At 40.7% G+C, this 12,240-nt stretch overlaps 1 protein-coding gene across 3 annotated transcripts in view; it reads left to right on the forward strand.

Annotated features, from left to right (window-relative positions):
• Positions 1–716: 716 nt before the first annotated feature.
• Positions 717–12,240, forward strand: part of RTN4 (reticulon 4) — a 66,474-nt gene continuing 54,950 nt past the window's right edge. The window contains exon 1 of one of the 3 annotated variants that reach the window (XM_019942665.3): positions 717–1,536. In XM_019942665.3, the coding sequence (XP_019798224.1) occupies positions 975–1,536 (562 nt within the window). In that variant the 5' untranslated portion in view covers positions 717–974. The remainder of the gene's footprint in view (positions 1,537–12,240) is intronic. The other 2 variants (XM_004319014.4, XM_019942664.3) reach the window with 2 other exon arrangements.

Consider the following 12,240-nt stretch of genomic DNA (forward strand, 5'->3'; position numbering starts at 1 on the left):
CCCAAAACCCTCTTTGAAGAGGAGCAGACTTTCAAATGGTCTGCCCCAGTCCCTAGATCGTCCAGCCCAGCTGTTTTGCCTACGTCATCCAGGATCCGCAGTTTAGACTGGGACTGATCTTAAAACTGTCAAAAATATTATTTTTTCTTTTAAGGTGGTGATGGTAGTAGTGATAAGGTGGTTTGGGAATTTAAGTTTGAAAAAAGACAATCTTATTTCAAAATCTAAAATTTAACGTATACTTCAATCCTTAAGGCTACTCCACGGTCCCGTTATTTGGTACCTTTCTGCGCTCTGGGATTTTTCCTTTCTTGGGAGGAAAGTTTCCACTCCCAGTCCCCAAGATAACGCCTTTCCGGTGGCGCGCCAGGAGCGTCTCCGACCCTTCAGGGCAGGCAGGCAGCGGGCTCGCTTTCCCAGTACTCTAATTACACAGACTGACCTCCAGCTGTGGGCAAGGCCTAGACCCCCAGTTCGACCCTCTACTACCCTAGGCGGACTGTGGGGTTCCCAGCTCCAAACCCCGCCCATCGAACCCAGCCTGGCCGGTAAAAGAGAGGAAATGCGGTAACACCCACCCACTTGCGTCTTTTTCCTTTCCCGTTGGGCCGGCTGGTTGCCCGTCAACTCTATCTCTTAGCCGATTGGCTCGCTTCCTCCCGCGTTAGTGCCTGCCTCTCCCTGGCAGGAGCGTGAGTCACGCCAAACTGGGCGGAGAGTCGGCTGGCCTCTCTCCTTCGCTCGTCTGGGCGGCGGCGGCGGCGGCAACTGGGGACGGGGCGGGTGGCGCATCACGGGCGCGGAGGCAGGAGGAGCAGTCTCATTGTTCCGGGAGCCGTCGCCACTGCAGGTCCCTCGGCTCGTTGGGCCCTGCCCCTCTCAGTCTTCCCCACCCCCCATAACTGCCCGCGGCTGTGAGGAGAAGCGTCTCCCGCGGAGGCAGCAGCTGCAGCATCATCTCTTCCCCGCCAGCTATGGAAGACATGGACCAGTCGCCAATGGTCTCCTCGTCCTCGGACAGCCCGCCCCGGCCTCAGCCCGCGTTCAAGTACCAGTTCGTGAAGGAGCCCGAGGACGAAGAGGAAGAGGAGGAGGAAGACGAGGACGAGGACGAGGACCTGGAGGAGCTGGAGGTGCTCGAGAGGAAGCCCGCCGCCGCGCTGTCGGCGGCCCCAGTGCCCGCCGCCGCCGCCACCCCGGCTGGCGCGCCCCTGCTGGACTTCGGCAATGACTTCGTGCCCCCGGCGCCCCGGGGGCCCCTGCCGGCAGCGCCCCTCGCCGCCCCGGAGCGGCAGCCGTCTTGGGACCCGAGCCCCGCGTCGTCGGCGGAGCCAGCGCCCTCCCTACCCTCCATTACCAAAACCTCGCCCTCCCAGCTCTCTGAGGACGATGAGCCTCCAGCCCGGCCTCCCCCTCCTCCCCCGGCCGACGTGAGCCCTCAGGCGGAGCCCGCGTGGATCCCGGCCGCCCCTGCCCCCGCCGCGCCCCCCTCCACGCCGGCCGCGCCCAAACGCAGGGGCTCCTCCGGCTCAGTGGGTGAGTGCCGCGCCCTTCGCCTCGCGCCGCCCCTCGCGCCCCTCCCTCTTTTGTGCGCAGCCCCCAAAGCCTGCGCCCAGCCTTCCTCTCCGCCCGTAGGGGGCTTTGTCTGCGGACAAGGCGCCCCCGCTGGTGGGAGCCGCGGGGAGCAGGGTGGGGCGGTCGAGGAAGCCCGGGCGTGTTCTTTATTGTCCGTCTGGGTGTCGGGGAACAAGTGCACCCCGCCCGCTCCCAGGTTCTTCTCTCAGGTCTCCATTCCACCGCGTCCGGGAAGTTAGGAACCCACCCCTTGCAGGAGCTGGGTGTGTATCGAGGAACTAGGGGTGCGGATTCATCGGGCTGGCTCGGTTCCGGGGTGAGGATGGAAGGCCTTGGTGGCCTAATCTTTTGTTTGCCCGTCTGGGTTGCTCCTGGGGAAAAGACGCAGTTTTGCTGTTGATCTTTGCCTGCATTCACCTCTGGCCCCCCTCCTCAACCCTCCCTCGGCTTGGGTGGCCCCATGCACTTCATCCCCCCCTCCCCCCTCTGGTCCAGTGGAGAACGTCCACTTTGACCCGACTGCAGTGAAGGGAGAGCGCCTCCAGTGGTGTGACTCGTGGAGAACTGGGGAGAGGAGTTCTGGCGAAGGCCTGCCACCGCCCAGCTTACCGGGTTGTGATGTGGCGTCTCCCCCCGCCTCCCGGCTTAACCGAGCCGGGGAAGTAGGACCTGGGCGTCGTGTTCCGAGGGGGCGCAGTGCTGCCAGGGCCTCTGCCGCAGGGTCAGGGGAATTGCTGTTAGGGTGGACAGGTTTAGCCTATTAAGCATCGTGATTGAATCGTAGAGAAAAAAGGAAAAGGCAAAATGGTTGACATTCCTAAAGAAGGGGAAACCTGTGGATTCCCTATCGGGAATAGGCCAGGTGAACTTGTGGCAGATTTGCCATGAGACTTAATGAAATGTTTTGAGACAGACGTTTTCGTTTATTGGTTAGAAATACACTTCGTAGAAGTAATGTTTTAGGTCTGCAGAGACAAATCTGCATAGTCTGTGAATAGTTTTCAAATCTTTTCATTCACGAGCATCTGGTTGTGTGTTGTTGTTATTATTAGTGACATTGTTTTATTACCCTTTTCATCTTGGGAAACTTTATTTTGGAAGAGAAAAAATCAAGTTCGTTAGAGATTGAGAATTCATCTTATTAGACACGTTAATTAGCTCAATAACAAATAGCTTGTTACTTTTGGGACAAAGTGTCCCACTAGTAGTAGGATTTTTATGTATAAAAGGGCAAGAACCAAGAATCAGGTAGTGTAACAGCCTGCTGACAAATTGTCATAGCCTTGTAGGATTTTAGAAATGGTTCTTTTTCTAGAAAAAGGAACTCAGTGGGAGATCACAGAAGAATTTTTTTTTTCTTCAATTCACTCCTGCTCCACAGTGGGGAAAATAAGCCAATAGTGATGTTTCTGAGTAGCATTTTGATATTGACATACCCCCAAACATTACTCAAAACATTATTCACTACACTAAAGATATTAGAATCTGAGGAGTAACTCATATTTTCCTTTTTCTGGGTAAAAACACACATTTTAGAGAAACTGAGGTAGAAAAATATTAAATAATAAGAAATTTACAAATGATAAATTTAATGATTAAGAAAGGCATACTAATTTGTCATCTTGTATTCCTTCATGGAAACAAAGAAAAGAGTTCTGTTGTTTGAACCTTGGAGATTCAGGAGGTGACAGCATTCTCTTGGAATTTTGACTTTTGGAATACTAAGTTTGGAAGACAAAGGAGAAAGAATATTGCCTACTCAGCGACTCTATCTTTACATAGTTCCCTAATTCTGGATTGATGTTGCCTATTTGGAAAGTTTAGTTCCTTTAGTAAATACAGCAACATTATGATTTGGGGCACAGATAGTTAAGGCGTTTCACTGAGTCTAGGTTTCTTAACGAGTTCATTCATTCAACTGATTATTGATTACCTACAAAGAGGCACTATTCTAGGCTCTGAGCATATAGCAATAAGCAAGACACATGTGTTCCCCGTGGGGGGAGTACAGATAATATGCACATAATTAAGGAAGGCAGATTAGTGTTAAGTGTTATGAGGAAAATAAGCAGAATGGTGGTGTGGAAAATGACTGAGATGTGTGGGAGCCTTTTTAGGTAGGGTGGCACTGAGAGAGGCCTTTCTGAGGAGGGGAGATTTAAGCTGCAGGTGTAAAAAATTTCCAAGAAGCTCCTAGGAGGCAAAAGCCCTGAGGCAGTAATAAGCTTTGTATGTTTGAGAATCTAGTAAGAAGACTAGTGAGAAAAACTAGGGGGAGAGTGGTATAAGGTGAGTGTGGGGAGGTGGACTACACTTAGATCATTTGAGGTCTCTAACAGGCCATGGTAAAAAAATTTGCTTTTTAAAATATTGTTTATTTTAGAAATGTGCTCCTTAAATATTTATATTGGGATTTTGGAGCAGAAATGTAGTTTTGAAGACTTAGAGAAACTAAAAGGACTGATGTGAGTAAAGACAAAGAGCTGAGAAATGTGCAGAACATGGTTAGAAACATAGAGCAGTCTGACTGGAAGAGGATTTATGTTAGTGAATATGGTAGATCCCTGACAGTTGTGTATGTAACATTGTTGTCTACCCTATTTTTTGAGTAAACGCTGATTTCCCTTACTTGGTAAGTTGTAATTTTGCTGTTTGCTGTTGTGCTTGGAGCATCCCCATTGCAATGAAGTAACTGAAGTGAGACTGAAGCCTCTCCCCTGCTGACCATTTTTCATGGAGAAGCATTGGCTTCAGGTTAAAAAGGTGGTTGGTTAACCTAGGCTTTGAGGATATGCAAACATTCATAAAGGATGGCATTGAGCTGGTCTCTGGACGTGTTCTAAGCCAGTGTTAATTAAGATTGAAAATGTGTGGTAGATCTGGATTCTGAAGGGTGTTGAATGCCAAATTAAGGAATTAGGGTTTTATCATCCTGCTTTTATTCATGCTCTGCCATTCACAGTTGCCTTTGCTTTTGGCAATTTAAATAATGAAACAAAAAATGTTTTTGTTGTTGTTGTTTCCCAAATATAAAGTTATTTCATTGTTTTTCATCCTTCTGAATTACTGCTTTAGACATTGGGAAGCCACTGAAAATTATTGAACTGAGGCATGGCATCATGAAAGCAGTGTTAGAAAAGTGAGTTGGTGACAATATTCAAGATAAGTTGGAAAGAAAAATAGGGGAACTATTTAGAAATCTTTCACAGTAGTTCTGAGAGAGGTGAGTAGAGCCCGAACTAGTTCATTAGTAGTTCATTCAGTGGAAATGGAATACAGGGAGGAATATAAGAAACTCTAGGAAGCATGCTTTTTTTGGCTCTGAATCTCTGTTTTTATAGTTAGGTTAATAAGACGTTTTATGAAAGCAAAGTTGATAGGACTTGGAGGCCATGGATATAAATACAAAGAAAAGAATGTTGATGCTTATTAAATCAATTTCAGAGATTGTCCAAAGTTGTTTTTGCAGTGGAAGCTTGTATAGAATTGAATATTGCTCATAAGTATAGGTTATGGCTTAAGGATTAAAAATTATTAGTCTTTTACAAAGTCATTTATTATATGATTATTTATATCAGCTTAGGAGCACATATTAGAAATGTTAAAAGATTTTGAGTGATACATAGTTTAAATTTTAAGTATCAGTCCTTAACATAAAGTTCAAGTAAACAGTGATGTGACACTCCCAGGAAGTAGTTGCCTCTAAAGAAAGGGATGTCATGCCATAATCCATTCCCCATCCTCTCTCCTCCTATTATAATCTAGAAAATGATAACAAGGAATGGAACTGATGAATTTAGAGATTCTGAATAATTCTCTTGTTAACCATTTCTAATTTTTTGACTAGGAATAACAGTTGGGAACAAGTGGTGTGCTCCTTAAGGATAAAGTGAATTACATTTCACATTGGTTCCTAGGAAGCTCAGTGTCAAATTTATAGTTCTTTTTAGTAACTCATGAGCTTCCTCAAATCCTTTTTAAAATGAAGTGATGAATAGATATTGAACCTTTGATACATGTGTAATTATGTGGAATAGTATTTAGAAAACATGCTATTTGAGCACTGTATTTCTGTAAACTTGGAAGATTTGCTATGTTATATGAAACGTTTCCAAAAAGGAACATATTTTCTATTGTTCAGTAATTGACTCTGTTTTATGTGTAGTTATTTCATAATATACCTAAAAGCAGTTTATTTGAACCACTGCTGTTGCAAGGCCCCAATTTAAATGACACATTTTAAAGGTTCTTTGCTAGCCCAGGGTAAAAGTACCAACCAAATGGATAATAGTTCTTGATTTTTCCCTGGGACCTCTAAGTAGAAGTAAATGTTGGCAGATGAACTATTCTTATAGTACATTCTTTGAGACTTTTTGTTCCTGTTTCTAAATATAGACCCTAGAAGGTCCCTCTGGGGGTGGTAGCACCAGGGATGGGAACTGTAAGGGCAGAACCATAATTCATCAGCAGTGTTTAAATGGGTGAGTGTGACCTTTGTGGCTAGCTAATGTAGGACATAGGCATGCAAAATGGTAGGACCCAGCTCTGCTTATGCTAAGGTGTTCTCAGACCAATGGCCTCATCATTCTTCTCAACTCTAAAGGGGAATTGATAATTTCACATCTAAATTGATGGTTTTTTTGTTTCTTGGAATGGTGATTCTTAATTTTTAAGTTACTTTACTCATGTGTTCCCGTAACATTCTATTCTTACCTCATCATATGTATCATACTATATATATGGGAATGGTATGTTTACTCATTTCTGTTCACCAGACTATATGCTCCTTGAGGAAAGGGGCTGTATTACCTTTTTTCCTTGAGGAAAAGGACTGTATGACATTATATTTGCATTGCTGAGCACAGTGCCTTAGATGTGGCATAGGCACTCAGATATTTGTTGAATGAATATAATATTATAGATGAATCCTGATCTATATTCTGTATCGTTCTAGAATTACTGCAATATTTTCTCTCAAATAAAAATCCCAAGTCTTGGGACTTGCCTGGCGGTCCGGTGGTTAAGACTCTATGCTTCCACTGCAGGGGGCATGGGTTCCATTCCGTGGTCAGGGAAGTTCTGCATCGTGGTGTGGCCAAAAAGAAAAAAAAATCCCAACTCTTTTGAATTAAAGCATTAATTTATTTACATATACAAGGTATATGGATGTACCCTATTTTATTTAATCAGTCTCTTATTGATGGTTAATTAGGTTGTCTTTCAGCTTTTTCTGTTGTAAATAACATTGCTGTGAACACCTTTATATATACCTCTTTGCAAATACATGCATAGAAGTATATATATGTGTTGTAGGATATATGTGTTGTAGGATAAATTCATGTAAGTGGAATTATTGATCCAAAGGGTATATGCATTGAAAATGTTGATAGATAATGCCAAACAATAGGTACTACTCCTACTCTTATAGTAGGAGCTGTAAGCTGCTAAATATTGGATTATCTTTTTAGCAGTCCCTGAGTCCTTTGCTTAGGTGGCCCTCTAGTTTAAAAAAAAACATTATTTCTTTAATGACTTGTTCTTATTACCATAGATGAAGAAGGCTTATAAAGTTTTGTTGTTCAAACAGATTTGGCAATAGTCTGGTTATATTGGTGGTCCCTTGGAAGTTCAATATTAAGAAAAAATTAGCACACTTTTTTTTTTTTTTAACCAGGTTTAGGGCGGAGTACGGGGACAAAAAGATGAGTAGAGATCGTAGTTATGAGAGGTACATGTAAGAGATTAGGAAAGAATACAAGCCCCCACCCGTAAAGTATTTTCTGCTGTCTTAAAACCAGAGGACTCTTGTGGTTGTACTATAGGGCCAATTATATATTTATGTTCTGTCAGCTGCCTTTGTGAAAAGAGAAAAAAAATCGCTTGTTTTTTTCATCCCCAACTTTATAGACTGACTTGTAAATTTGACTAATTGGAAGGTGCCATTGTTAAATTTATTTATCTCGGTGTTCTGACAGCCCTAGGTGAAGCTGACCTAAAGCATTAAAAAATTTTTTTTAATCTACTGGAGTCTTTGGTTTCAGAAAAGAAGGGAATTTACTTGTTTAAAATTCTGTTCATCTTTGTTCTAAGGGGGTTTAAACCTATCATATAAATCTCTTTCACAAATAGCCTTTATAACTTTTCAGTCTCAACTAATCACCATCATTATTAAGTTATTGAGAGTTTTATTATTCTACCAAGTTCTCGATTCAGTTTGCTAATATTTTGTTAAAGAATTTTGCATGCCTGTGTAAGGAATATTTATCTGTATTTTTATTTTCTTGTAATAGCCTTGTCTGGTTTTGGTATTAGTGCATAAGTCTGTGAAACATTTTGAGAAGTGCTTGCTCTTCCTTAATTTGCTGAAAGAGTTTCATAAGCATCCTTCGATGTTTATAGAATTTACTAGTGAAGCCATCTGGCCTTGGAGTTCTCTTTGTGGAGATGGTTTTAAATTATGGGTATTCTTTTTTTAAGTGATATAAGGCTATTCAGATTTTCTATTTCTGCTTGTGTCAGTTTTGGAAATGTATGCCTTTCAAGGAACTTGACTATTTCATCTTGATGAGTGGACATCCAGGAATTTGTGTCTAATTTATTGGCATAAACTTGTTCATAATATTCTCTTATTTTTTAGGATTTATAGTGATAGTCCCTCTTTTATTTCCAATACTTACTTTTCTCTTTTTCTTGATCATTTTAGGGATTATCAATTCTATTGATCTTTTCAAGGAACCAACTTTTGGTTTCATTGATTTTTCTCTGTAGTTTGCATGTTTCCTATATCATTGATTCCTGCTGTTATTTATTTTCTGTTACTTATTTGGGTTTAACTTGCTCTTTTTCTGGTTTCCTTAGGTGGAAGCTTTAAACTTTGAATTTAACCTTTTTTTCTAAAAGCATTTAGAGCTATAAATTTCTCTCTAAGCATTGCTTTAGCTGTATCCTGCAGATTTCCATTATCATTTGATTTAAATTATTCTTTAATTTTTCTTGTGATACATTCTTTGACCCATGAGTTATTTAGAATTGTGTGTTTAATTTCCAAACATTAGGGCATTTTCCAGAATTCTATTTTATTGATTTCAATTTAATTCATGTGGTCAAAGAACATACGCTGCATGATTTCAATCCTTTTAAATTTATTGAGATTTGCTTTATAGACCAGGAAATGGCTTATCTTGGTGTATGTTCCATGTGTACTTGAGAAGGATGTATATTTTGTTGTTGGTTGTAGTGCTCTATAAAAGTCAGTTCATTGGAGTGTTGTCTAAATCATCTATATCCTTGTTTATGGAGTGTGTGTGTTATGTGCATGTGTGTCCAGTCTATCAATTAACTGAGAGTTGAGTGTTAAATTTTTTAAATAATATTTGTAGATTTGTCCTTGTCTCTCTTTAGTTTTTACTTCATGTACTTCCATTACACCTTTCCCATATACCTTTAGTGTTGTTATATCTATTTAGTGTTATGTCTGATTACTCCTTTTTCATTATCAAATGCCCCTCTTTACCTCTGGTAATCTCAAGATAATACTCCTTGTGTTTGAATCTACTTTTGCTCGACATTTGTATAGCCATTCCAGATTTTGTAGGATAAGTGCTTGGATCATATATCCTTTTACATTCTTTTACTTTTAATCTACCTGTGTTTTTATGTTTAAAGTGTGTGTCCTGTTAAGTGGCACATAGTAGGGTTTTTATCTAGCCTGAAAACCTCTGCCTTTTAATTGGGGCCGTTTACTACATTCAGTGTAATTTTTTTTTTTTTTTTTTTTTTGGCCATACGCGGGCCTGTCACTGTTGTGGCCTCTCCCGTTGCAGAGCACAGGCTCCAGGCGCACAGGCTCAGCGGCCATAGCTCATGGGCCCAGCTGCCCCACGGCATGCGGGATCCTCCCGGACCGGGGCACGAACCCGTGTCCCTGCATCGGCAGGCGGATTCTCAACCACTGCGCCACCAGGGAAGCCCACAGTGTAATTATTAATATGATTCACTTAAGTCTATTTAAGTCTGTGCCGTGTGGGATCCTCCATTGCGGTGCGTGGGCTTCTCTCTAGTTGTGGCGTGTGGGTTTAGTTGCCCCACAGCATGTGAGATCTTAGTTCCCCCACCAGGGATTGAACCAGCGTCCCCTGCATTGTAAGATGGATTCTTAACCACTGGACCACCAGGGAAGTCCCCATTTAAGTCTCTTTTCTCTTTGTCCCATCTGCTTCTGTTTTTTTTGTACTTCTACATATTCCTTCCATCCTTTGTGCTTTTGTCTTACATTTTACTTCTACATATATTATTATATATTGTAATTATTTAAGCTTCAAAAGTCAGTTTTTTTTTTTATTCCTAGGTATTTTATTCTTTTTGTTGCAGTGGTAAATGGGAGTGCTTCCTTAATTTCTCTTTCAGATTTTTCATCGTTAGTGTATAGGAATGCCAGAGATTTCTGTGCATTAATTTTGTATCCTGCTACTTTACCAAATTCATTGATTAGCTCTAGTAGTTTTCTAGTAGCATCTTTAGGATTCTCTATGTATATTATGTCATCTGCAAACAGTGACAGTTTTGCTTCTTTCCAAATTTGTATACCTTCAAAAGTCAATTATTCTTGAAGGAAATTAAGGTATGAGAATACTTTATATCTACTCATATATTTACCATTTCTTTAAAGAACTTAGGGAATGAGAATATTTTGTATCTACACATACATTTGCCATTTCTGCCCTTCATTCCTTCATGAAGATTTGGGTTTCTATCAGGCATCTTTTTCCTTCATTATGAAGAACTTCATTTAACATTTCTTATTGTGCAGGTCCCTTGGTGATGATTTCTTTCAGCTTTTGTTTTCAGCTTTTGTTTGTCTGTTAATATCTTAATTGAGCTTTACTTTTGAAGGATTTTTTGATGAATACAGTCAATTTTGTTATTTGTGGTGGTTATGGTCTATAAAGTCACAGAAAATACTGAATTAGCAGATACTGAATCATTGTCCCTAGGGGAAATACAGGGTTAGGTTCCTGTGAACCTTTAGTCATAACATTTTTGTTACTCGTCAGTATATAACTTTGTTTTAAGTGTGTTTCTATTTAAAGAAACACATTATTTGATATATATTGTAGACTCATTAACATTGAACTCATGGCTAACAGAACTATAACTCATGTCTGAATGAACCTTATCTAACACACGTGTTTCCTCTGTAAGGTACATCATAGCCTTCTTGCTGTTAAGAACACTAGACAGCACTTCAGCATTGTGCTTAGGGGCCATATCAGAATACCAACAGAAAGCACAGAAATGCAAACAGTAGGGCAGTAAATAGACTGCTAAAAGAATACTTGTTTACTGTATGTGAGCTGAAACAAGAAGGAATAGGGTTGCCTTGTTTGACCTCACCTGGCAACATATGTTGGGGGACTGGAATGTATGGCTATTCTGCATGTGCCTGCTGCTGTAAGTACTGATTTTGGGTTTATCAATTTAGTGAGTAGGCCAGTTGGCAAATTAAGGAATCAGATTATGAGGGTTGACTGCATGCAATTCTAGGTTTGCAGTTTTTTTCATCATTTTAAAGAATGTTTTATTATCTTTTGGATTGCGTTGTTTTCAGTGAGAGGTCAGGTCATTCTTATTGTTTACCTGCCTTTTCGCTCTGTTTTTAAGATTTTTCTCTGTCTTTGGTTTTCAGCAGTTTGGCCTCTACAGTGTAGTTCTTTGTGGTTTTGTGTTTATCCTGCTTGTGTTTCATTGAGCTTCTTGGATCTGTGGGCTGGTATTTTCTATCACTATTTTCAAATTTTAGGCCGCTATATCTTAAAACTTTTTTTTCCTGTTTCAGTCATTATTGTCTTTGGGGGGACTCCAGTTATGTATGCATTAACTGCTTGATTATCTCATAGGTCATTGAGACTGTTCATTTTTTCCCCCAGCTTTTTGTTCTTCATGCTGTGCTTCAGTTTGGATATTTTCTCTCTGTTGCTCTTTAAGTTTATTGATCTTTTCTTCTCCATTGTCCAATCTACTTTTAAGCTCATCTGGTGAAATTTTCTTTAGATTAATGTACTTTTCAGTTACAGCATTTCCATTTGGTTCTTTTTCTAGCCCATGTTTTTCTACCAAGACTCTCTGTTCACTCATTATGTCTATCTTTTACTGTACATACTTAGGAATTTTTAAAAGCTGTTTAAATTTCCATTTTAATATTCATTAATCCAACATTTACACTATTTCTTTTTGTTTATATAGGCTGTTTTTTCTTATTTATGCTCAAATTTTCTTCTTTTCATGTCCAGTAGTTTTTTATTTTATACTGCTTGTCATGGATGTGGTGATAGTTTTGTTCTGGAAGGCAATTGATTTGCTGGCAAATCACCTTGATCTTTTTTAAGTCTTGATTTTAAAGTTAGGGTGGGTCTAGAGCAGTAGCTGGCTGACTTTTTCTTTAAGGGCAAAGTAGTAAATATTTTAGGCTTGTGGGTCATACAGGTTCTATCTAACTACTCATGTTTGCCATTATAATGCAGAAGTAGCCATAGACAATACATCACATGAATGGACATGACTTTCTCCCAATACAACTTTGGCCCATGAGCCATGTTTTGCTGACTCTTGGTCTAGAGTATCCCTTACTTTAGGGTTATAGTAGTCCCACTCTTAAGGTGTACCTTT

Source organism: Tursiops truncatus, chromosome 14 (assembly GCF_011762595.2).
Source record: "Tursiops truncatus isolate mTurTru1 chromosome 14, mTurTru1.mat.Y, whole genome shotgun sequence".
Classification (NCBI taxonomy): Eukaryota; Metazoa; Chordata; class Mammalia; order Artiodactyla; family Delphinidae; genus Tursiops; species Tursiops truncatus.